At 46.1% G+C, this 27,106-nt stretch overlaps 2 protein-coding genes across 2 annotated transcripts in view; both read left to right on the top strand.

Moving 5' to 3' along the window:
- Nucleotides 1-27,106, top strand: part of LOC134401988 (MAP kinase-interacting serine/threonine-protein kinase 1-like) — a 758,389-nt gene that overhangs the window by 109,922 nt on the left and 621,361 nt on the right. The window lies entirely within an intron of this gene.
- The window catches only part of KCNK9 (potassium two pore domain channel subfamily K member 9), a 107,314-nt gene continuing 103,519 nt past the window's right edge, over nucleotides 23,312-27,106 (top strand). Inside the window, exon 1 of the mRNA XM_063131170.1 lies at nucleotides 23,312-23,665. Coding sequence (XP_062987240.1) covers nucleotides 23,383-23,665 — 283 coding nt within the window. The 5' untranslated portion in view covers nucleotides 23,312-23,382. The remainder of the gene's footprint in view (nucleotides 23,666-27,106) is intronic.

Here is a 27,106-nt window from a genome sequence, read left to right as displayed (position 1 = left end):
GGTGCCCGATTTTCATAAATTCCCCAAAAATCAGGGGATGATGGGATTGCCTTGCAACTTGGCGTGCATGTGGACACGTGGATAAGCTATCATGGTGCTGAGTTTGAGGTTTCTAACGTGCAAATTGACGGAGCTATCTAAAGGGGTGTGAATTAGGGTTATGGGTGGTGCGTTAGAGGGTAGAGCCGCGCCAAAAATCAGGGGATGATGGGATTTGCTTGCAACTTGGTGTGCATGTGGACACATGGATAAGCTGCCCTGGTGCCGAGTTTGAGGTTTCTAACATGCAAATTGACGGAGCTATCCCAAGGGGTGTGAATGGGGTGCCCGATTTTCAAAAATTCGCCAAAAATCAGGGGATGATGGGATTGCCTTGAAACTTGGCGTGTGTGTGTATACGCCCATGAGGTGTCATGGTGCCAAACGTGAGGTTTCTAACTTCAACGGAAAAAAAGTTGTTTACTTTTTTAGCTTTCAATGCAACCCTATGGGGGGGCAAAAACGGAGCTCCGGATCCGGATCCGGAGCTCCGAGCGGAGCGGAGCGGAAGTGGGCGGAGCGGGGGCGGAGCAGAGCGACCCGCTCCGGAAAATGGCGGATCTGCAAGTGAAGCGGAGCGGGGGGTCCGTGCACACCCCTAGATTCTATGAAGAAGGACTCTATGAAGTCCTTCCTTTTATTTGTCCTGAATCTCCACCAGTCAGCTTCATGGGATGACCCCAAGTTCTAGCATTATGAGAGAGTGAGAAAAATATATATGTATCCACCTTCTCCACAACATACATAATACCTCCCCTTACTAGCTTTCTTTTCTTTTCTTTTTTAAAAGAAAATTAAACAGTCCCAGATATTGCAACCTTTCCTCATAGGGGAGTTGCTCCAGCCCTTTGATCGTTTTAGTTGCACCTTTTGCACTTTCTCCAACTGTTCCAAACTTTTTAAGGGTGGTGACCAGAACTTTACACAGCATTCCAAGTGTGGTAGCAGCATAGCTTGGCAATTTTGTTTTTGATTCCTTTGCTAATGCCTAATGTGGAATTTGCCTTTTCACAGCAGCTGTTCACTGGGTCAACCTTTTCATCTACCTTGCCACTTCAACCCCAAGATCTCTTTCTTGGTCAGATCCCATCAGATTCTAATTCTCCTGATATACATGTGGTTCTAATTTCCCTGATGTGTGATTTCAACTCACTCTAAATTCTTCTTTAATAAAACAAGGAATTGTTTTCAAGGACCTTGTTGTGGTCTCTGACTTTCTCAATTTTGGGGGTATCAGCCCTGTGATCCTCAGGAGGAGTTATATCCTACTTCAAATAGATCCATTGAGATGAATGGGGATTAAGTTAGGCAAACATCGGATACAACCCTATGTTCATAGCAAGCATCACTTCCAGTTAAGAAGTGGTCTTGTGGGACTTACTTCCTGGTAGCGAGTCCTGCCCAAAGCCTTTTGCTCTTCTCTTTCCCCAACTAAGGCTCATAGGCATGTGCAGCCCATTTCATTAGGGTGTGCACCCAGGTAATTTTAAAGTTATTTTTTTTTTTAAAAAAAGGCCAACATTTATTGAATACTCAGTCATAAAGGACATTATTTTTATTCATTCATTTATTAAACACTGTAGGCACTGACGCCCTAGTTCAGCTTGCCTGACTGCAGGAGGGCCGTTGCAGGTTGTGGGGCACCTCCTCCGGGCCTCTTTGAAGTGTGGCTTATGGAGAGAGGCTCCTGGCAGGGTGATTCCTTTACGCTCCTGCTGCCTGCAGCAATGGTGTGCTGTTGGGGATGGCAGAAGCAGGGCAGCTGGAGGACAGCTGGAGGATTGTTCCCACTGCATCTGGATCCCTACTCAATGGATCCCTCAATTTGGGGCTTATTGCTTGAGACATTAGGGTGTGCCTGGGCACACCTGGCACACCCCTTGTGTACGCCTGTGCTAAGGTTGTATTTTACTTGGGGAAGACAGAAGAGAGCAGCAGGTAGAGCAGGGCAGAGGCAGGGATGGGGTGTAAATCCCATTTTGAGTACGGTCTGCCCTGAAGGGTCTGGTTTGAAATGGGGCCAGACTTTCTAAGCCACTTGACCAGGGGAGAGAGGAAGCCCCCGCATGTTCCAGGAAAGCCCCCTCCCCAGTGGCCTTGCTGGGGTGGTTGGAGCTAAAGTGACTCCAGCTTGAAAAACAGTGAACATCACTGTCTTAGACCAAACATGCTGTACAGATATTGTAGTTAATGATGATGCTATAGAACTGTATTCCCACCTTACTTGACTGGAAAACAAAGTTTTAAAATACCAATTAGGTGAAACAGTGAGAAAGTTTTCTACAGGTATGATCTTTTGGGGGTAGTTTTAGCTTTGAATGAAGGGTATGTTAAAGGATGTTTGGTACTGGCTAACCCACATTTGGTGCCACAGGAGGAGGGGATGCTCTAGTAGTGATAATTAGGTATCGGTTATACTTTTAGGGCAACCAAAAGGATGTTTCAAAACTGACTTATGAGATCATGTTGCACTTTGTGGTTTTGGAAAGGCCGAAATATCCAGTATCTGGTGAATTGACTATTTGAAGGATGTTGTCCGTTGATTCTCTTCCAAAATGTTCACATGAGGACCCTATTGGCTTGGCCAAGTCTAACCTATACTTAATGAATCATTAATTGGATATCCCCTGCACTCATACTGGACCTAGGAGTGATCAAAATTAAGGATGTATTAAGGAACTGAGGTCGATGGATATCTGTTACGTGTTTGAAATACAGTCTTATTCAGTTGTATTGTATTGTATTATGCATGCATGTATTAAAAATATTGATATCCTGTCATTACACTGCATTTCCAGTGCTCAGAGCAGCCAACAATTTAAAAACAATAAAATCAATAGAATTCAAGAAAAAATAATTTGTTCATCTTCATCAACAGAAGATGAACAGCAGTAAGAAGAGAAACAACTCAGCAGAGAAAACTAATGCAAGAACAACAACACAAGGTTGGGGCAGCTAGAAAAGTTCTTGAATCTAGCAGATCAAATGCCTGCCAGGATGATTAAAAAAAAGATCTTATGCAGGTGGTGGAAAGCAGAAAGAGAAGGGGGGAAAACCCACACATCACGGCAGGGGGTTCTACAATACGGGCAGGGCCATAGAGAAGATATTCTGCTATGTCCCAACGAGTAGTTCCTTTGCTGTCATCAAAACATCAAGAAAAGCTTTCCATGAAGATATTAGAGATGGGCAGGCTGGTAGAGGAGAAGATGATCCATTAGGCATTGTGGGCCCAGGCTATTTCTGCCCTGCTCATTTATTCTTAAAAGTTAGGGAGAGGTAGAATCATAGAATCATAGAATAGTAGAGTTGGAAGGGGCCTACAAGGCCATTGAGTCCAACCCCCTGCTCAATACAGGAATCCACCCTAAAGCATTCCGGACAGATGGTTGTCCAGCTGCCTCTTGAATGTCTCTAGTGTGGGAGAGCCCACAACCTCCCTAGGTAACTGGTTCCATTGTCATACTGCTCTAACAGTCAGGAAGTTTTTCCTGATGTCCAGCCGGAATCTGACTTCCTGTAACTTGAGCCCGTTATTCCGTGTCCTGCACTCTGGGAGGATCGAGAAGAGATCCTAGCCATCCTCTGTGTGACAACCTTTTAAGTATTTGAAGAGGGCTATTATGTTTCCCCTCAATCTTCTCTTCTCCAGGCTAAACATGCCCAGTTCTTTCAGTCTCTCTTCATAGGGCTTTGTTTCCAGACCGCTGATCATCGTGGTTGCCCTCTTCTGAACACGCTCCAGCTTGTCTGCGTCCTTCTTGAATTGTGGAGCCCAGAACTGGACGCAATACTCTAGATGAGGCCTAACCAGGGCCAAATTGAGAGGAACCAGTACCTCACGTGATTTGGAAGCTATACTTCTATTATTGCAGCCCAAAATACCATTTGCCTTTCTTGCAGCCATATCACACTGTTGGCTCATATTCAGCTTGTGATCTACAACAATTCTAAGATCCTTCTCATATGTAGTATTGCTGAGCCAAGTGTCCCCCATCTTGTAACTGTGCCTTTGGTTTCTACTTCCTAGATGTAGGAAATAGAAATAGGAATTCGTACATCTATTTCCTAGATGTAGGAAATAGAAATAGGTGTATCTGTGTGTATGGGGAAACTTTTTCTACGAGGAATTGCCCTCTTGCTGGCCATACTTTGTCACTCTCTTCTTCCAACAAGTTTTATTTAACTTTACAGCCATCTGTTGCCCAAGTCTTAATATTCATTTTATAGGTGGGGCACTCAAGCTGTGAGATAATTGCCCCAGCCTAGACAAGGTCCAAAGGCGTGTGGATGCATCTGTATCGCCAGCTGAATGAGGAATCATGTGGACAAAGTGATGATGCTCACAGGTTCCCCCCCCCCGATCCCATTGTCAGGGCTGTGCATTCTTAGTCCCAGTGATATGTTTGACAATTGGTGCTGCTCAGGGAGCTGTCCAGCCACCATCACCACCACCATCACCACCTAGACATTTCCCTCTGCCTGTCAAACAGCTGACTGGTGCAATTTCAATTAATCTGGAAGGGCAACATTAGCCTTCCCCAACCTTCAACAGAATGAAATTTAATAGTGATAAATGCCAAGTTCTACATTTAGGAAATAGAAACCAAAGGCACAGTTACAAGATGGGGCATACTTGGCTCAGCAATACTACAAATGAGAAGGATCTTGGAATTGTTGTAGATCGCAAGCTGAATATGATCCAACAGTGCGATATGGCTGCAAGAAAGGCAAATGCTATTTTGGGCTGCATTAATAGAAGTATTGCTTCCAAATCATGGGAGGTACTGGTTCTTCTCTATTCGGCCCTGGTTAGGCCTCATCTAGAGTATTGCGTCCAGTTCTGGGCTCCACAATTCAAGAAGGACGCAGACAAGCTGGAGCGTGTTCAGAGGAGGGCAACCAGGATGATCAGGGGTCTGGAAACAAAGCCCTATCTCTGTACAGCACCATGTACATTACTCTGTACAGCACCATGTACATTGATGGTGCTATATAAATAAATAATAATAATAATAATAATAATAATAATAATAATAAGAGAGACTGAAAGAACTGGGCATGTTTAGCCTGGAGAAGAGAAGATTGAGGGGAGACATGATTGCACTCTTCAAATACTTAAAAGGTTGTCACACAGAGGAGGGCCAGGATCTCTTCTCGATCTTCCCAGAGTGCAGGACACGGAATAACGGGCTCAAGTTAAAGGAAGCCAGATTCCAGCTGGACCTCAGGAAAAACTTCCTGTTAGAGCAGTACGACAATGGAATCAGTTGCCTGGTGAGGTTGTGGCCTCTCCCACACTAGAGGCCTTCAGGAGGCAGCTGGACAACCATCTGTCAGGGATGTGTTAGGGTGCAGTTGCATTAGAAGAAGCATTGTATCAAAGACCTATGAAATGATTATTCCTCTCTACTCGGCACTAGTGAGACCACACCTGGAGCATTGTGTGTGATTCTGGGCACCACATTTCCGGAAGGATATCGACAGGTTAGAACAGGTTCAAAGGAGGGCAACAAAGATGATACATAGACTTGAGGACAGGCTGAAGGACCTTGGGATGTTCAGTTGGGAGAAAAGAAGACTGAGAGGGGACATGTTAGCAGTGTTCAAGTACATAAAAGGGTGCCAGAGGAAAGATGGTCAAGAACCATTTTCCATGGCCCCTGAAATTAGGACCCAAAATAATGGGTATAAGTTAGCGCTATACAGAATTTTATTCACTATAAAGAAAAACTTCCTGACAGTAAGATCTGTACAACAGTGGAACAGTCTCCCAGTACTTGTGGATTCTCCTTCTCGGGAGGTTTTTAAGAAGAGGCTGGACAGCCACCCTCTCATGGATGTTTTAATTGGTTTTCCTGCATATTGCAGAGGGTTGGACTAGATGATGCTTGTGTGGTCCTTTCCAACTTTGCAGTTCTATGATCCCATGATTATGTGGAGCCACCAGCCTCAACTGGGGCTTCGTCATTTGTAAGATTCTGGAGTCAGGTTGTACAAAACCTAGTATTCTGCTCTCTTCCAATTGTCATGCAAATTGCAAATTGACTCTATTCCTTCATCTGAGCAGCCAGCCAGCTACAAAGCTCATGAGAGTACTACAGCCTCCTACTGCAACCTCCTACTTCTCACTGAAAATACAACCCTATATATATAAACCATTTTTCTGTATCTAACAATAGAAGTCCATGCTCCTCCAATTTACCCAGCACCTCTGCTTTCTATAACATTCTGTATATTTACAAGCTGTTTTCAGCATTAAAAAATTGACTGTTCTGTGCCCAAGCTGTTCTTGGAATAGTGTGCTTATTAAATCATATTAAAGTATGTGTGCGTATGTGTGTGACCCCTCCTGACCATACAAGACCAATTATGGAATCGGCTTTATAGGCAGTGGGGCTGGGAGTGTGTACAGTGAGCCAAGATAATAAATATGCGAGCAATTCATCTTGATCCTCAGCAGGTTTACTCAGAAGTAAAGTCCGCTGTTTTCAGCAGGACAGTCTCCAGGTAGGTGGAGATCTCTGATATTATGGTAACATTCAAAGAAAATGACACATGCCTCAGATTAGGGATACCTGACATGGTGCTTGCGGGAGCCCACAAAGCTCTCCACTCCCTGCCGCTTAAAAAATAATAATCAAAAAATTAAATAATAATAATAATAATAATAATAATAATAATAATAAAATTAAAATCCTTGAAAAATGTTAGGACAACTGTCTTTCTCTCCATTTCTAGCTCTACTATTTTTATCCCATCCTTTAGTTCATTGTTTTGCCCCTCTTAGCCTGTAGCCTTACTCTTTCTTTGCCTTCCTGTTCCCCACGCTCTCCCAGCCCCCTAGGCCTGCTCTTTCTCCCCCCTCTCCCCCTTTGCTCCCCTCCCCAGCCTCTACTCTGGCTGTTTCTTTACCCATCCTTTTACATTGCTGATTTCCGCCCCCTCCCTTCCAGCCTCTAACCTTGCTCTTGGTCTTCCCTCTACCCCTTTGCCCTGCTATTTCCTCCTCCCTCCCAGCCTCATTATTCCTCTCCACCTTCCACCCCTTTAGCTTACTTTTGACTAGCCAGAACCACACAGCATGCAAGAGGTGACCAGCCACATCTTTTATGGTAGCCATTTTGTAGTGGTGCTCATATCAGTTTCTCAAATTCCCAAATGTGCTCACGGGCCCAAAAAAGGTGGGGATCCTGCCTTAGGTTGCTTGCTGAACTGGCCCACTTGCCTTGGCTGCCTGTATGTTTCCAAGCCCAATTCAAGGTGCTGGTTTTAACCTATAAAGCCTTACATGGCTTGGGACCACCATGCCTGACGGAACGCCTCCCCTGACATAAACCTACCCATACACAACGCTCAACATCTAAGGTCCTCCTCCAGGTGCCTACTCTGAGGGAAGCTCAGAGGACAGCAACAACGGAGAAGGCCTTTTCAGTGGTGGCCCCTCAATTATGGAATGATCACTCTGACGAGGTTCTCCTGGCACCAACATTGTTATCTTTTTGGCACCAGGTCAAGACTTTTCTCTTCTCCCAGGCATTTAACAGCATATGCTGAGTTTTTTTAACTGACCGCAGAATAGTTGTTTTTAAATGAAGATTGTCTGTTTTTGTTTGTATTTTATGCTTTTTATGGTTTAAAATTCTGTATATTTCTTTTTAATGTTCACTGTTTTTAACTTTTGTAAACCACCCAGAGAGCTTCGGCTATGGGGTGGTATATAAATGTAAATAATAATAATAACAATAATAATAATAATAATAATAATAATAATAATAATAATAGATGGAAGGGAGTATGCACTAATAAGAATGTTGGATTGTATCACCTTGAATCTAATGGGATTTACATCCGGTTTGCCATGCTGACCCAGGAATAAGCCCGAATGAAATCCACAGTACTTCTTTTTGACCAAAATGCATAGGATTAGGGCCAGTCTCACAATAGTCAATAGGTCTATGAATGCTCACTTACTAGGGAGTAAGCTGCACTGAAAGTGAGTAAACATGATCAGGACTGCAGTGTTCAACGGTTAACCATGGCAGGATCTACACTACTGCTTATAATGGTTTGTAATGGTTATGACAACTGCTCAGGCCCAGGACACATTACATATAACGTTTTCTTGCCATTTTTAAAGTGTTATATCCTGCTTGGTGTAGATTGAGTCCATGTGCTTCAGTGCCACTGATTTCAGTGGTGCTGAGGCATGCCTAACATAGTTTGTACTGCACCTTTACTTCTGCTCAGATGTAAGCCCCATTGGGCTTAGTGAGGTTTATGAGACTGAAACCTTACCCTCCTCCTCCTCCTCCTCCTCCTTCCCTGCCTCTTTCATCTCCTCCTCTTCTTCCTCCTCCTCTTCCTGCTCCTCACCTTCTCTTTCTCCTTCTTCACACTGAAATTTAATATTGTAGGTAGAATATCACAGATTAATTAATTTGTTGATGAACATGGAGAGAACAGTCCTGCAAAGTTTGCACACCATATGTTACACACAGAAGATAGTGCTGTGAACCTATGAAAAACCTCCTTCTCTTCCCTGCTTTCATCTCTCAGCAATATCTCCTGGCTCTTACAGGCTGCCTCTTACAGAGACCTTTGGCTTGAATGCTGAGGAATGATGTCACCCTTCCTGCCACATGCCAGCTACAGAGAATTTTTTTAAAAAAAATATGATACAGGGATATAAAAATAGAACAGGAGAGACAATGCAGGCTGGACCAGATGCTCAAATTGCCACCACCTAAGCTGATGTCATACTAATTTTTGCTCCATCCAGAAATAATGCTTTAAGTATATCTTACACAGGATGAAGACTTTGTAGCCTTGAAGCCAGTGATGAACAGAACACGTGAGAACCAAGAAGGAGTTTCCTGAAAGTTGTTCTCAGTTCTATCAGCTGATGAAAAACACTTGTAAGAAGGTCTGTCAATACATCTTCAAATGTGTTCTGATTGCTTTTGAATCTCAGGGTTGGTTCATGATATACATGCATTACTATTACTAGGTGACTGCAGTATTTCACACTTGTTGGCATTTGTAAGTGAGCAGTTTCAGATCAAGCTTCACATAGAGGATTTCTGTTATCATCCCCCACTTAGAACTCATTGCTTTTCAATAGAAGCATGTTCACACATTCAGTGATAAATCATCAAGTGATGATGAAGTCAAGTGATGTTTGAACGCCTGTATGAATTCCACCTCAAGAGCAGAGATGGTCATTGACACAGACTTTCTGAGTCCCTTCAACTAATACCATTGAATCTCAGCTTAAATGACACTGAACCTATTGGTTTATATCCATTTAAAGTTGTTCTGTCTGCTTTCTACCTTGCCCAATCAGACTGAGGGTCCTGGACAGAAACAAGCTTTTGGGAAGCTCATGAACAGAATTGTAGCGCTTAGGTGCAGAACCACTTTCACCCTGAATTCTGTTTTGGAGAAGCTTCCGAGTGCCACATCCCAGTGGCTCAGGGGTCAAAAGGGGCAGGGCAACCTATCCCCCAAATTCCAACATATTTTAGCTTAAAGCTCTTACTGCCAGTAACTTAGGCCATAGCTAGAAGGAAGAAAGGAAAGGAACCTCTCGTGCAAGCACTGAGTCATTACTGACTCTTGGAGGGACGCCAGCTTTTGCTGATGTTTTCTTGGCAGGCCTTATAGCGGGGTGGTTTGCCGTTGCCTTCCCCGGCCATTATTACCTTTCCCCCAGCTAACTGGGTACTCATTTTACCGACCTCGGGAGGATGGAAGGCTGAGTCGACCCAAGCCGGCTGCCTGAAACCAGCTTCTGCTGGGATCGAACTCAGGCCGTGGGGAGAGTTTCAGCTGCAGAAACTGCTGCTTTACTGCTCTGAGCCATATGAGGCTCTTAGGCCATAGCTAGACCTAAGGTTTATCCCTGGATCATCTAGGGGTCAAACCTGTTCATCTAGGTGACACACAGGGGATCCAGTACTCAGGCAGGGGTGAACCCTGGCTGATCCCAGGATAAACCTTAAGTCTAGCTGTGGCCTAAGCCTTAGGAAAGGCATTTCAATTTTTTAAGATTGGGAAAAATTCCCCAAAAGCTGGGAAACCACTAAATGATCAGTGGTTGGGGCAAAAGGGGTTGGACCAGGGAAAGGGGGCATGGCCTTCAGGGCAATCCTGGAGGGATGGATTTAGCCCTGGGGCTGAGAGTCTGCACCACCTGCATTAGGGAAACAGCCCTTTCTGGTTGTCCTGTTACCAGAACTCGGGCTACAGGTCACTGAACCTGGAGCTAAAGAGTTAATTAGCTTCATCACACCATCGTTATGCTCCACAATCCCAGCAAGTTCAATGCAATGGGCTCACATAACGCTTACCCTATAATCTGCAATCATGGTGAAGTACTCTGATGTGCCCTGTTGTCATTGAGCTTTTTTCTCGAAAGAAGAGATGAAAATAAGATCACGGAAAAAGCGACTCTTCTTATACTCCAAGCGGCCACTGGGGTTGAGGAAGGATTTCACCATCTCAAACCTTTTGAAAAGGGGGGAATGCAAGAACACCTTTTCTTTGCCCTTTGATTCAGGCTGCAATCCTATTACCTGGGAGTAAATCCCATCAAACTCTCCCCTCCCTTTTCAAAAGCTTTGAGATGGTGAAATCCTACACATGTCTACTCAGAAGAGTTCAGACAGTAATTACTTGTACGAATTTACTAAGTGGGTTTACTTTTAAAAGTTCTAAAATATTATCATAATTTTATGAGCAAACTAAATTATGGTAAAATAACTTTAGGAACAGAAAGGGCTGCATTATGTTCCTAAAGCAGCCCTCCCCAACCTGGGGCCCTCCAGATATTTTGGAGTACAGTGCTCAGCATTCCTGACCATTGGCCATGGAACCTGAGGCTGATGGGAGCTGAAATCAAAAACATCTGGAGGGTACCAAGTTCAGGAAGGCTGTCTAAAAACAACAAAGTGACTTTAGATCTGTAAAGAGTACTAATAAATAAATAAATAAATATTGCTTTTTTTTTAAAAAAAACACCACCCATATTTTATTTTATTTTCTGGGGGGAAAACATGGGGGGAAACCCACCCCCCATGGCCTCAAATTTTCCAGAAATTTTACATCTCTAGTCAGGAGTGCTTGTGCCAAAGCTGAGGCCCTTTGTGGAGAAGGCAGAATTGGCCGTAAGGCTGGATTCAGGGGCTGCATGCAGGCAGTGGGTGGGGGCTTTTTGGCATGTGCCTCCCCCATTCTCTCTCTCTCTCTCTCTCTCTGGCCATTTATACAAGTCCTGGGAACATCCCTGTGCATGCAAATGACACACAAGGGATCCCGGGAGCAGGCAGGGAAGATCCCTCCATTTTCCTGGGATAACCCTTAGGTGTAGAAAAGTCCTCTCTCTCTCTCTCTCTCTCTCTCTCTCTCTCTCTCTCTCTCTCTCTCTCTCTCTCACACACACACACACACACACACACACACACACACACTCACACTCACACACACACAGAGTATTTACCCCATCCTCATTTATCATCCATCTCCCATTCACACATGCACAAACACACACATCCCATTCATAGATTCACAGACATCCCATTCACACCCCTACACACACACACACACACACACACACACACACACACACACACACTGTTTCAGCTCAACCATGGGCTTACTTTTTTCAACGCTGAGCCAGGAAAAGGTCTTGTCTCCAATCTGCATCTGATTGGAGATAAGACCTTTTGCCTGGGAAGAGTGCTTGGGGTGGGGGGGGGGGTGGGGGCTGCAAAAGAAGCTGGAAGGGGTTTGGCAGACAGGGAACCTCCACCGATTTGTGATTCCCCCATTGTTGCTATATTGTGATGTGGGGTTTAGTAGGAACAGAGGAAGTAATTTCCTCCCTGAATTCTGCATTGTTTTGGAAGCAGACGAAAGAGTGTGGCATATGAGTCTGGGGGTTGGGTTGGGTCCCTAGACCATTACTGGGTTGAGGGTCTCTGGGTCCTTTCATCCCAGCTGACAAGGAGTGTACAGGTCTGGAGGAAAGCAATTTCTGCTGGTACGAGCGTCTGCCAGTGTCAGGAACTTTGGAGGCTGGAGCTGTAAATCTATGATTAAGCAATTATGCTGATTGACTGATCGATGTATTTAGTTCCAGGGAAAGCTGTGCTGAGCTTCATCATCTGAAGGAGCCAAGAAAGGGAGAGAGATGTCAGGGGGATGTTTTTGCTTTTGTAATGGAACACACTGTGCCATTTCGTGCTGGACTTTGTGACTCCTCTCTGGTAGGTTCCCTGGCCGTCGCTTGCAGGACACGCTTCATCCCAGCAAGAAAGGGTAATTACTCAGGGGCACATTTTCATTCCAGGCTGCTGCCCACAGGTTGCGTTTCTGGCTTGAGCTCTATTTTTAGCTCAGCTCCTTCATTGCTATTGATCTCGGTCACCCTTTCTTAATTAGATACACACAACACACGCAGCATTTGCAACTCATTTATCAATTCTCTCCAGCACCTCTTTCCCTAGAGATGTAATTTGGAGCCCTCCTTGAGGCAGGCTATTGATCTGCGCCACAACTTTACTCTGTGTTGCAAACTATTTATAGAACTGTTATATAGAACTCCCCCTCCCCCCATTCCCCCTTCCTTAAGGGGGGGGGATCAGAAATGGCCAACATAAATCAGATTTTGTGCTTTGAAAAGAGGGGAGGAGAGATACTTGTACCATAGAGGATGGCAGCATGGAGCCTCATTCATCGGATGTTGCTAAATCCTATCACGCTGAGGTAGGGTGGGGTGTACAGCTAGGATTAGTGGACCGTTAGCACCTAAGTCTTGTAGGAACATAGGAAGATGCCTTCGTACTGAAATTGACCAAGGGTTCATCTGGATCACTATGTTCTATAGCAACTTCCCCCAACTTAGTGCCTTCCAGATGTAGTTCAACAGATATGGAGGACACCATGATAGTCTGCTTTGAATGGCAACAGCTCTCTAGGGTTGCCGGTGGGCTTTCCCCAGCCTCACCTGGGGATTGCACCTGGGATCTTTGGCATTCAAAGCATGGGCTGTGCTACAGAGCTTTGGCCCTTTGGCTTGCTGGATCTGACCAGAGGTCCATCTAGTCCAGCATTCAGTTTTGAGCACTGTCCAACACCAGCCAAAGGTCCCCAGGAAGCACACAGGCAGGTCAGAGAGCCAGTGTGGTTTAGTAATTAGAGTGTTGGGCTAGGAGTGGGGCGATGCAGCTTCTAGTCCCCACTTTGCCACGAAGCTCACTGGGGCCATAGCTAGACCTAAGGTTTATCCCTGGATCATCCAGGAGTCAAACCTGTTCATCTAGGTGTCACACAGGGGATCCAGTGCTCAGGCAGGGGCGAACCCTGGATGATCCCAGGATAAACCTTAGGTCTAGCTGTGGCCTGGGTGACTTTGAACCCCTCACTGAATCTCCACCTGACCTATCTCAAAGGAGTGTTGTGAGGATAAAATGGAGAAGAGGAGGACTGTGCATGCTGCTGGGTCTCCTTGGAGAAAAGGTGGGCTATAAATGGAATGAATGAATGGATGAATTCACCTTAAAACAGGAGTAAGCAACCTGAATTACAATTCCCATGATCTTATACCACTGGCCATACTGGCTGAGTTATTGTCCAGAAGTTTATTTATTTATTTATTTATTACATTTCTATACCGCCCAATAGCCGGAACTCTCTGGGTGGTTCACAAAAGTTAAAAACTACCCCCTCCCTTAAACATTTGAGGATTGCTTGATATTTTGTATACTTTTAAAAATGTTTACTGTTCTTAACTTTTGTGAACCACCCGGAGAGCTTCGGCTGTGGGGCGGTATATCAATGTAATAAAATAAATAAATAAATAAATAAATTGAGATGAGACATACGAGAGGCAAATCTTGTTTTGCATCCTTTCCTGTGCCAATGAGTGAGCTCCATTGCTCCTGTAAAGCAAAAATGTGAGAAATGATGCAATATGCTGAAACTGAACACTAACCCACAGCATGTTATATTAGTGGCCTTGTCGTCCGTCCGTGTGATTCTGAAGACCCAGCAGCAGATGGGCGCCTGCATCCCTAAGCAACAAACAAGCAGGTGGTTCACTTATTGCATCCTTGATAAACTTCCATTGAGCACTATAACGTGCCGGCTTGCAGCTTGGATAACGGGGAGACATAAACGATGAGTAAGAATGTATATCATAAATCACAGTGTGTAGCATTGAACAATAATTCAAAACCCCAGCCCAGACCCTTTTTAAATGTTCACTCTCAAAAACTGAAGAACAAGAAGGAGACTACAAAGGAAAATCAAGGAGAAGATCAAACACAGTTAGAAAGAAAACCTGAGTTCCAAACCACATTTTTTTTTAATGTAGTGTATTGCATGGGGATTATCATAATTTAACTTTGATAAGAAACAGGTGGTGAGGAATGTATCAACTATTGTCTGAGCACATCCAAGCCCCACTATTGTTTGATTGTCAATGATTTTGGAATGCCTTCTCCGTAGAGGCACAACTGGTGACAGATCCAGATATTCCTGTATGCTAGTTTTTGTCCTTTTCATTATTCACCACCTTGGTATCCATAAGGGGGAAGAGTAGTTTAAAAATTAAACAAACAGAACAGGTCCTGGCGTGGCTGCCTCAGTCTTGACCTATTGATTTGTTGGGTGACTAAGAGACTGCAGATGAATCTAGCCAAGATAAGGCTGATAATATTTGGTTGCTAGTTTGCTCTTGGGAAGGTGGAAGCACCCAACCTTTATGTACTTTTGAGACCATGGAAGGATTTCCTTTGTGGCCTGGGAAATCTTATATAACGTAAATATAAGAAGAACATATAGATAGCCCTGGTGGATCAGTCCAACTAGCCCAACATGCCGTTTCCAGAATTGGCCCGTCAAACTCCTCTGGAGGCTTGCAAGTAGAACACGAATGGCCCCCTTCCCTTTAAAAGGATGGTCTATAGCAGGATTCCAGAAGCTCCTTCAGCCCAAGGGCGAAATTCCATTTTAGAGAGACTCTTGGGAGTGTTCCAGAGTCAAAGGGAAAGGGAGCCCAAAAAAGCAGGATACTTTAGTTTCAAACTCTTAATGCTGGTAACTAACCCTTGGAAGAGGCATTTTGGCCTTTTAGAATGAGTAAAAAAGTTAGGGTTACCATACAGAAAGGAGGACATGGCTCCTGTATCTTCAACAGTTGTATTGAAAAGTGAAATTTCAACAGGTGTCATTTGTATGCATGCAGCACCTGGTGGAATACCCTCTTCATCACAACAGTTAAAGCTGCAGGAACCCTGCCTAGCATGACCAGATACATAGGAGGGCAGGGCTCCTGCAGGTTTAACTGTTGTGATGAAGAGGGGATTCCACCAGGTGCTGCATGCATACAAATGACACCTGCTGAAAATCCCTTTTCTATACTACTGTTAAAGATACAGGAACCCTGTCCTCCTTTCCATATGGTCACCCTAAAAAAAAGTGCACAAGGGGGTTCATCAAATGAGGCTGAAATCTTACATGCTTACTGGGTTTTTGTGCTTCTGGTTTCTTTTTGGGATTAGGATGGGCTTCTTTACATGGTGGACTTGTGGTTTGAGTTGAACTGAATGGAAAACTTCTTTTTTGTCTTTTCCATTCCACACTGCTGGGCTGTCTAATGACTGGATTATAATACAACACAGGCATTTCACACAGCTGATGGATTGGAATAATACCCCTTATCATGTTATTGCCAATCTTTTTGGAAGCGGGATAAAGCTCACAAACTGCGGGAAGGGCCCTGGAGATTGACAACATTGTGTAAATGTCCTGCAAACTTCTGTGAGCACCCAACTTTGATTGCATGATATAAGCCCCATAAAGAGCTCAAAAGCTGAGGAACTACCGAACAATTGGTGGTTGAGGAAAATGAGGTGGAGACAGAGGAAGGAGCATGAACATCAGGGGAACATCTGGACCTGGTTCCCTGGCTTGAGGTTCTGCACACGTGGTCTAAAGCTTAGCAGCACAGCAACTATTTTGCATGTTTGGGATCCCAGTTTCATTCTTGACATCTCCAGTTACAGATCTCAAGGACCAGTACTTGGACCCAGGGAAGCTGTTTTCAGTCAGACAAACCAATACAAGTCTAGATGGACTTGCTAGGGATGATGGAAGTTGTGGTATAGCACATCTGGAGGGCACCCTGATGGAGAATGCTGGCTATTAGGCAACTTCCTAAATACATACGGCAAGTGTTTCTCAGAAGACACAGACCAAGCAACTGTTATCAGACATTCATTCCAGCAGTTCCTAACTTGGGTCCAGTTAATACTATGAGCAGAATCAAGTGGCAACGCCTTTTCAGGGTTATGCTACTTCAAGCCAGTGGAGGCCGGTGGCTCTGATTTCACTGGGGCTGTAAATCTGTTCTGGGTTCAGCACCTTGACAGCTCCTTTAGAGTGCTGGGTGGTTCTGAATGAATCCCACTGTAGATTTGCAGCTCCACCAAAATTGGACCCACCAGCCCCCACTGGTCTACCCTGACTGGCAGCAGCCCTCTCAGGTTTTGGGGTAGGGTGGGTCTCTTTCCCATTCCTGCCTGCTGGAGATGCCAGGGCTGAACTTGGGTCCTTCTGCATGAAAAGTGTGTGCTCTACCACTGAGCTATGAGATGGGTCATGTAATGACTTCTGTTCTGAGCCTGTGAATGCTCTTGAGTTGAGGACTCATCAGCTCCCCAGTTTAACCTGTCTCTTGGCCAGCTTGATGCAGAAATTCAGCAGTGAATGGAAGATTGCAGTTCTGCTTTCAGCTAAACAGACAACAGCTGACTCCATCTGTAACTCCCCCAAGACTGCTGCGTTTTCCTGCCATACCCTCTTTCTTGGAAGGTGCCTGAAATGCAAAGCCCAGAGCAAGCTGCTCAGATGCTCAAGACACTTGAGACCAGGATTGAGCAACCTTGTGCCCACCAGATGTTGTTGGGCTCCAACTCCCATCATCCCCAGCCAGCATGACCAATGGCCCAACAACATCTGGAGAGATGCATGTTCCCCACCCCTGCTCTGGAAAGACCCTCCCACAAGCCGCTGGATCTGATCAAGATGTTCCTTTTAGTCCATGATTGATGGCCGGCTGCAATTCCAAATCCCCACGACATCTACATTTCCCAGGGCAATGAGTGTTCCTTTTTTCCAGAGAGAGAGAGAGAGAGAGGGTGGGGGGAAGAGAGAGAAATAGAAATAGAGTAGATGTACCTCCACTATTATTCTCTATTATTCTGGCAAAATGTCACCTACAATTAAGTGGCAGGAGGAAAAAGTCCCCTTTGTTCTGTTCCCCAACTTCACAGCAGTGGGATTACTGAACCCATCCATTAAGTAGTGCATTAATTGCATGGCTACCCCGAAACTTCAGACTCTGCTTATGTAAAAGCAGAAAATGGCAAGGTGGGAAACCTGCCTGCCTTGATTTGCCAGCGAGATCTGGAAAAGGAAAGCAAAGTTTCATTTGGGAAGAGAGAGAGAAGGCTGGATGGGTGGGTAGGTGGAGGAAGCCATGAACTGGGCTAGTTCCATTTTTTATTTGGGGGGGGGGGCTTCCAGCAGAAGAGAATGTTTTCTTCTGGATCCCCTCCTGTCAATGCCCCCCCCAGGTGGGCTTCTGTAGCAACAGCAGCAGCACCACCACTCTGATCAGTAACAGGCGGCTGGCACGACACAGGGTCTGAACAACAGACCCGGCCGAGGCTACTCCCTGCTCAAGCCAAGCACCACCGCTTGATACGCCTGAGGCAAGGGATAAAAACCACCTTCCTCCAAACTATGTGGAGAAAGGGGTTTAAATGGAGAAGGACTTCAAGATATAAAATAAAACACTGTGAGTTATATCTGCTGAGGCGAATTATTGTCAGAGTGGGTGCTAAATGTGTAAACTTCAGATGATAAATGCCAAACAGACACGTGGGATTTTTATGGTAGTTAAAACAAAATAATCAAAATTTATTTTTAAAAGTTTTGTTACAAATAAAACATTTAAAAACTTTTTTGAAATCTTTCATCCAATCCTTTCACTCAATCACATACACACTTTCCTTTTTCTCACACAATCAATCTTGAACTTTCTTTATTATCAGTATTAATATACATCAACTATGTGCACACCACACTCCAAAGACACCACTCTCTACACTGACCCTCAAATTTCCCAGAACTTAAGTACCCTAAACACAGAGAGCACTAAAGACTCTAAGAGTGCCTAAGAAGTCCCCCACAATCCCCTCAGTCATTCCCTTATATATCACTCCCCCCCCCTCCCAAGACATTCTAACTCCACCCACTCAGGCCAACATTCTAAAACCCACAGACTTACAAACTGCAGACATACATTTGGGAAGTGACTTGTGGGGTGTAACGCCACAGTGGCAAGCCATCATTTTAATGCCCTGCAATGCCCCAGACTGATGCTATGTTGGACCTATTATGGGGAATTCAAATGTTGACTTGTTGCCTGGTGGGGGAAGAGAGTCCCATGAGGTCAGGTATTAACCTGCTGACACCATGCTGCCTGCTGATACGAACTGTGAAATGAGCCAGCCCTCTCATAAAAGCTGGAGCTTGGAACCAGGATCTGCCCTCAGCAACAGCGAGAGCTTCACCATGAAAGGTCCTCCTCTGCTTGAATTTTGGCCATTCTCCCATGTCACAGTTCACACCCTGACCCTCTCTGTGGCATTTGCAGGGGTGTGCAGGGGCTGCTGTGGGCGGTATGCCTGTGTGCACCAGTTGCTGGGGAACATGGGTGGGAGGGTACTAATGCAATTGTGTCCCGCTTGTGGGTTTCCCATCAACAGCTGCTTGGCCACTGTGTGAACAGAATGCTGGACTAGATGGACCCTTGGTCTGATCCAGCAGGGCTCTTCTTATGTTCTCATGTTCTTAAGGAAGAAGTCGCTTCCTTGAATGCATTTGATCTAGTGTAAATCTGGCTCTAACCCCATAAGTGCTTTGCTCTATCTTCTGAGCCACCTTTGGCCAAGGGATGCAGTCCTATGCCTTCCCCTACTTCCTGCTATGAGGAGTGGACAGACCCATGACAGGGGGATGCCATTAGGGGTGCCAGCAGGGCTCTTCTTATGTTCTTACCTAGGTTTACATTGAAATCATGTGAAAAGTTAGTTAATTTCGATTAGAACTACCAACTCCTATAAAATATCTACTCAGAAGTTGAGTTCTGTTGAGTTCAATGGCTTCACTCTCAGGTAAGTGGGTATAGGATAGTGGTTTAGTATTGTAACCCTAGTTACAGGTAGGAAAATAGAAAATGGCCTTATACTGAATGACCCTGTTCAGATGACACACTAAGCCATAGTGGTTAAGCATTTTGAGCTAAGTATTATGGCTTAGCATGTCGTGTGAACCATTCCAAATCATGGTGGCTACATAACCACAGCTTAAATAGGCTCACTAACAATTTACTGCGAAAGGGTTAGCGGCCTAACCATGGCTTAGCGTGTTATCTGAACAGGCCCAATAAACGTTTGGTGCATCTAGCCCTGGTATTGTTTATGCTGACAGACAGTGGTTCTCTAAGATTTCACACAGGAGTCTTTCCCAACACTACTTGGAGATGCCAAAGATGACAAAGGGTCTTGAAACACTATGAGGATTATCATGTTTATTTATTTAGTCATAAACTTTTGTGGAGTATAGCTCCCTTCACCAGGGATTGAATCTGAGGACTTCTACCTGTAAACTAGGTGCCTGACCACTGAGCTATGGCTCTTCCTCTCCACCATGGGGCTTCCTTCTGAGTAGACCTGGGAAGGATTGCACTGACAGTGTGACTAGCTTAGTCCAGAGCCAACCTGTAACGTATGGACTGGCTCACAGTTATTTCTTTATTTCTTTATTTATTACATACCGCCGAATAGCTGGAGCTCTCTGGGTGGTTTATGGAAAGAAATTCAGCAGGTGATGTTTCTGCCATCACCTTCTGTCCAGGCCAGGCAAAGTTTCACTTAAGAACCTAAGAAGAACCATGCTGGATCACACCAAAGATCCACCTATTTCAGCATTCTGTTCATAGTGGCCAACCAGGAACAAGCAGGACATGGTGCTAAGCACTCTCCTGCCCATGTTCCCCATCAACTGGTGTATATAGGCTTACTGCCTTGCTTAAATCCTGCGTGGCAGGGCTGCTGTTAAAAGCAACAACAGCCTTACCTAGATCTTTGTTCAGTGGCCACCACGGGCTACTTGAGAATTAGCCAAATCTCCCTCCTCCTGTTGGTTCACAGCTTCAGAGTTGAGGGTATGCATTTGCGTCAGGGCAGAATGACATCCCATCACATCCAGAGGGGCGGGGGAAAGACTTTGGAGAGGAAAGGAGGAGCCCCCCCCCCTTGCCTGGGTTCGTCCAGGTCTCCCAGTCCATTCCTCTTTCTACAATTGGAAGCCTATAGAAAGAAGAAGAAGATGAGGAAGAAGACCCGAATGGGCGTGGCCACTCCTGGGGTGGGTGGGGCCAGAAGCTCAGAGAATGAGTGAGCGAGCGAGCGGGCTTGCGGGCGGCGACAAGAGAGCAGCTCCGGGAGACGGCAGACGAGGCCGGCGTTTTCCAGACAAGGTGGGTGGATGAGAAGACGGGGGGGGGGATCTCTCTCTCTCTCTCTCTCTCTCTCTCTCTCTCTCTCTCTCTCTCTCTCTCTCTCTCTCTCTCTCTCTCTCTCTCTCAAAGAGCTGCGCATGGCTCCGAGGAGTAAGACAGTCGCGCGGGTCTAAGGAGCAGAGATTGGAGAAGAGCCACCAGTGTAGCCCGGGTTTTTTTGGGTTGTTTTTTTTTTTAAAGCCTCCACCTCGACTCTTTGGCTGGAACATCCCGAGAGCCAGCTGCGCGCTGCCTTGGCGAGGAGGGGCCGCAGGGCAAGGCGAAATGGCTCAACGCCCTACCTCCCACCAGCCCTCCTGGTGATGTCAAGCATCTAGGACGTGGGGGCGGCGGCGGCTGCTTTGTTTTGGCGATTCTGCTTTAAATAAGAGACGAGCCAGAAAGGAAGAATCACACACACACACACACACACACACACCCATCCATCGCTCCCTGGAAGCCAATTCTCCCCACGCCCCATCGCCTCCACTCCGCAGCCGCCCAAGGTCCAGAATTCCCCCACTACTTTGTGTGTGGTTTGGGGGTGGGGGGGAGAGAGGGAGGGCACAGAACAAGGGGACCCCCCTCCCTGTCTTCTTCCAGCGCCTCCTCCTTTCTTGATTGCTGTTTCCTCTCTTCGATCCAGCAGGGAGCCCGAAGGAAAGATCCGCTTCTGCTATCGCTTCCTCCTGCTTCGCGATTCGAACGAGTCCCATCTTCTGGTGTCTGCGAAAAGAGCAAAGAACGGAGAAGCGGGAAGGGGGCGGAGGGATGGGAGGAGGAGGGGGGTAGAAGAGAAAGAGCGATCACTTGATTCCCAGACGATCCCCCGGCGCGATCCGGCGATGCCTCTCGCTCCTCTTCTATTTACTCGTGTTTGATTTGGACTAATCGGCTCTTTCCACTTCCCCTTGGCCACCTGCAGCATTTCAAAAAAATAAAAATAGAAGCAAGACTCACGCACGAAACACCTGTCTCCACAGGCGCCCGAGCCTGCCTGCTGAATTCCGCCCCCCCCTGGGCCCCCGCCCCCTCTTTCTCCCAGAGAGGAGCAAGCAGTACTGGAAGTCAGGCTATGATGGTACCCCAGAGTCACCCCAAACTGACGCCTGCAACTCTCGCTCGCCTGCCCTGGTTGTTCTTCCACACCTGTCCCTTGAGCATCGTCTGTCTTTTCCAGCAACTATCACCTTGCCAACCCCACCCCCCTCCCAGCCACGGATGGGAATCTTCTCCTCCCTCCCTGTCTTTCCCTTCGAAAGCAGTTCCCCTTTTGAAGAAGCAACACAGAAGCTTGATTGATTGAATTATTATTATTATTAATAATATTAATATATTTTAAGCAAGCCACCAATTGATGCTAAAGAAAGCTGGGTTGTGTGTTAACTTCTCCTCCTCGGTTTGCCCCCCCTCCCCCCATCTCCACCTGGCCAAGTTTGTGGCTCGGAAGCGAAGCTTCTGCTCCTTGTCGTGATCCTCTGGGAACGACTGAGCTCCTCGTCGCCTAAAGATCGTCGCTCATTCTCCTCGAGGGCTTTGATCGCAGAAACTCCTGGAGCCGCCGCCTGCAAGAGTGTCTACGCGCGTCTCCTCGCTCTCGTTCTGTGCACCTGCTCGGAGAGAATTTGCATCTCATCTGACCCCCCCCTGTTTTTTTTTCGGGGGGTGGTTGGGCGGGTTAAGGGAACCCTGGTGATCTCACGCTGGTCGTTTTCCTTTCCCACTTCCCGGAAGTTCTTCTTCTGCTCCCCCCACCCCCCCAAAAAAGTCTCGGAGCCTGGCTGCTGATGCTGTGCCGGCATCCTCTGGGTGCACATCTGGACTGGCCACAGCTGGAGACCAGACTAACCCGCCAGCCAGCATCGCCCCCTTTGGCTTTCCTCTGGAGAGAAGTCCTCGCCCTGCATGGCTCGGAAGGGGCGTGCCTGCCCCCCGCCGTCTCTCTGATGGGACCCCCCCTCTTGCTTCATCCTTCTCCGCTCTTCTGATGGGACCCCCGCATCCTTTCTCCCCTCCCGGGGCCTGAAAAGTGCCGGGGGGAAAACAGAGGAGGGAAGGAAAGAAGAAGAAAGAAAAAACTCAGGGGAAGGGAAATTGAGGGAGAGGAAGGTGGGGCAACGAGTGGGGTGGGGTGGGGTGGGGTGGGTGGGGGAGCAACTTCTTTCCCCGACCAACTCGCCTCTCCTCTTGGCCGGGAGCTCCGCTTTGAAGGAGAGGGGAGGGAGTTTGGAGAGTTGGGGGACCTGTGGGCGGCTGGCCGGGCTCCCGACCGGCCCGGGTGCGCCTTGGTCCTCGGAGGCTGCCTGGGAGGCTCCCTCCGACTCGTGGCGGGCGAGAGCGGGCTCCCTGACGAGGCGCCCTTGATGGCCCTGCGCGCCGGGACGGCTTGGTTTGGGCAGGTCTTGCGCAGAGTTTGCCGGCTGCAGGCGACCTGGTGGCCGAGACGCTCCAGCAGCCTCCTGTGCCTGTCTGCCTCCCAGGAGCCTGAGCAGGGAGGCGGGGAGGCGCCGCCGCCACAGCGCCAGCCGCCGTTTCAGCACCAGCCGCCGTTTCAGCACCAAGGACAGCCGCCGCTCCGAAGGAGCCCGGGCACCGGCCGCCCCGCGCAGCTCGCCTCGCTGGGCGGCTGCTTCTGCTGCCGCACCCTGTCGGATCCCCGGGCGGCCAGGGGGGGACATGGTCCCCTCCGTGGGCCCTTCCTGGCGGCTATGAAGAGGCAGAACGTGCGCACCTTATCGCTCATCATCTGCACGTTCACCTACCTGCTGGTGGGGGCGGCCGTCTTCGACGCCCTGGAGTCCGACCACGAGATCCGCGAGGAGGAGCAGCTGAAAGCCGAGGAGACCCGGCTCAAGGGGAAGTACAACATCACCAACGACGACTACCAGCAACTGGAGGAGATCATCATGCAGTCGGAACCCCACCGGGCCGGGGTCCAGTGGAAATTCGCAGGGTCTTTCTACTTCGCCATCACGGTCATCACCACCATAGGTGAGTTCCCCCTCTGTGATGGGGCGGAGAGGTGGGTGGGTGGGGACCAAGAGTTGAGGAGACCGAGGCTGAAGGGCGGATGGTCCGGTACCCAAAGTTTGGATGCCAAGCCTTCCATGGGAAATGAAAGGAAGCAAAGCAAAGCAAAGAGCGGGAAGGATGTATACATCTGGGATCAGTAGGTCCCAAAGGTTTGGGAATTGTGTGAGAAGAAAGGGGGTTCTGCAGAGAAAGATGGCTAATGTGTGTGCTTGCGTGTGTGGTAGGTGGGTGAGTTGACTTGAAGAGCTGGACGATTGTGGGATTTCAAGGCTTAAACAAGAAAAGGCAGAGAAGGCTATCCAGTGAGGATTGATTCCAAAAGTTGTGGAGTTGTGGGTTACCCAGAGAAATCAAGTACCCCCATTTCTACCCTTCTATGTAATTTGAATCTTTCAGCTTACACTTGTGGGGTTCTGAGTCTCTTTCCTCGGCTCCAGCTCCTTGGTAGAACTGGACAGAGTGTAGAATGTAGAAGATAAAAGTGACTGAGAACTTTGAAGAGGGTAGTCAGTGTCACTGGTAGTTCTCCCACCTATGACCAAAAGTGATATACAGGTTTCTCAGGGCAGGCAAGAAGAATCATTTTTAGCCTTCAAACTTTAACTTGGAAAGTCCAAGGGCAAAATGATACTTGGAAGATGATGGCAATGGATCAAGTTTTTAAAAGTCTGCAATCCTATGTACACCTACCTGGGAATAACTTCCTCTGAATTCAGTTAGGGAAAATGTACAGGACTGAGCTGCAAGTCTCCTTTGAAACTTGGTTGCATTCTAGGGAAAAAAGCAGTGCTGTCCTCAAGCTATGTACTCTAAAGAGTCCTACTGAGCTAAATTGCAATCTTCATGAGTAAATAGTTTGAGGACTGAAACCTAAGTTAGTATACTAGGATTGCTATGATGCAAGGAACTCCATTAAACATACGTTTGGTTTCTCTATCTCATTCTTTGCTTTGGGAATGGGGTGAATTGTCTCAGAGTTTTTCTTTGACAGTCGTAGTAGTTACAGACCCGTTTGTGTCTCTTTCTTTCTATCTGCTCATGATTTCCTCTGGGTGCACATCTGGACTGGCCATGGCTGGAGACCAGACTTGTCAACTGCATGAGTAGATATTCCAATCAGCAAAGTAGAGAACTTGTCCACTGTTTAACTTAATATGAAGCTCCTGGAATCTTTTGAGACAGAGGTGGGCAATTTGTGGCCATCCAGATGTTTTGGCCTACAAACACTATGGTCCCTCACTGTTGGCCATGCTGGCTGTAGGATGAAACATCTGGCAGGGCAAAAGTTTTGTTGACACACTGAAGTGGTTTGTCAGTAGAGTATTTCCTTCTGCTAAAACTGTTGAATCTTCCAAAGAAAAGTTTTTCTCTCTTACAATAAAAGCAAATATTGATTGCCTGACCAGTTCATCTCTCAGGCCCTCAGTTGGTAGGAAATTTAAGTCTAGAGAGAATATGCTTCCTAGACATTGGTATTTATCTGGTCTTATTGTATTGATCTCACCAGTGGTTGCTTTATTATTTGCTAGTTTTTATGTTCAGATGTATGTAACGGAGATGTCCTCTCAAAATTTGCCACCCTGAAACACTTGTGGAGGTATCAGCAGGGTGACTCAAAGCAATGCCTGATTAATAAGACATTGATGGTGTTCTATGGGACAGGAGGTGAAGAAATAGAACAGTGTTCTTAATCAAGGCAGGTGCTATCATTTACAGTGTTAGGTCTTGCTACCACCAATGTAAACATGAAAACACAAAGATACTGTGCATTTTGCCAAACTGTCCTTTCTACTTCCAGAACTTTTAGAAAAGAAGTCTTTGCCTTACATCTAGATTTTGACTCCCATACCTTTCTTACCTGTGGCAGTAAATTGCTTGCTTGAAAGATAACGTGACAGTTGTGTAGGGGATGTCTTCATTTTGTTAAAAGGAAGAAGAAAGAAATGTTGTTTATCTTGTTGAATCCTTCCCTCCACTTCAGCTCCCCCACACCTTATAACAAGGCTTCCTTTTAGAATTCAAATTCCGAATGGTTTTGAAGAAGCTTTGTGAAGTTGCTCTGTGTGTTTGTGTGTGTGTGTGTGTGTGTGTGTGTAGAGGGGAGGTAATGCAACAAAACCATTCAGTTTCACCCCCACCCCCCTGACGCTGCACCCAGTGATGTAACTTCCTTTTTTGGGATTTCAGTACACTACTAATTCTACATTGTATGCCTTTTTAAAAGTGGCTGTATTCAGTTGAAATACCTTGTCATTAGACTATAATATATGGGGAGAAGGAAGAAAAGGTCTATATGTTTTGCTTTCTGTATATGAGTTAGGTCGGTTATTAACTGAAAAGATGAGATATTTAAATGGAATGACGAAGAAAGTGGAGGAAAGCTTTCCTGATGAGTAAAAAGGGAGGATTTGAGAAAAGCTACTGAAAAGGGAACTTGGAATAAACCATGGACATGAATAATCCAAAGTTAAACACTTTTCTATTCCATTTTGTTAGTGGGAGAGTTACATGCTTAACTTTGGCTGGGTTGTATCACAAGTGTATTTAAAATTTCCAGTGCTTAATTTGTAAAACAAAAGTTGCCATGGATTAAATAAACTTTCAAGCCACGGACCAGAAGTCTGACTTTGTAAAAAGCTGGCTGTGGTTACCTAGGGGTTGGAGAAGTGTGTTCTGTGCATGCTCAAAGGACTTGCTTCTCAATCCAGCATGTAGTTGTAGATGAAAAAGTCCAGATAATTTGGGAGTTGGTACAGATGTGGTACATAGGGTCACTTATAGTGTAAACATCTTGGGGTTATGTTGACATAGCCCTCAAACACTGGCATAAATTAAGCCTCAAACATTCACGTGAACATGTGTTAGGTGACTCTGTCTTAAATCTGTGGGTGAGTTGTTTGCTAAATATTAAGAATTAGTTACTTATAAGCATGAGGTTGGATTCAGACTCAGCCAGTTAAACATAAATCACATTGAAATCAATGGGGTGAGTTAGTCATGACTTAACTTCAGTCCCATTAATTGCTATCGATCTATATGAGAACAAATGAAAATATAGTTATTTATCATGAATGGGTTAATATATATCTTTTTAAGGAAAGCGTTTCTGTTCTCTTTATTCAGTGCAGCAATTTTAGACCTTTAGAAAAAATCATTCTGAAGTTTTCAGAAAGAAAAAAAATATATATCCTGCAGTGACATGAAGTGTTCGGCTTCGGCTGATTTTTTTTGCATTGTTTCTATTTTTAAACTAACCTTGAAGATGCCGTTCGCTCACACTTTGTTCTCTCTCTCTGAAACTACCCAAGTACAATTCATAAACGAAAGCACGTTCCGTGCATTAATGAGAAGATGCTCAATGCCCCAGTAGGATAGTGTTAAGGGATATTTCTTGCAAAT

This window comes from Elgaria multicarinata, chromosome 7, assembly GCF_023053635.1.
Source record: "Elgaria multicarinata webbii isolate HBS135686 ecotype San Diego chromosome 7, rElgMul1.1.pri, whole genome shotgun sequence".
NCBI classification, from domain to species: Eukaryota; Metazoa; Chordata; class Lepidosauria; order Squamata; family Anguidae; genus Elgaria; species Elgaria multicarinata.
The sequence above is the reverse complement of the archived record's forward strand: the minus strand, read 5'-3'. Positions and strand labels throughout refer to the sequence as shown.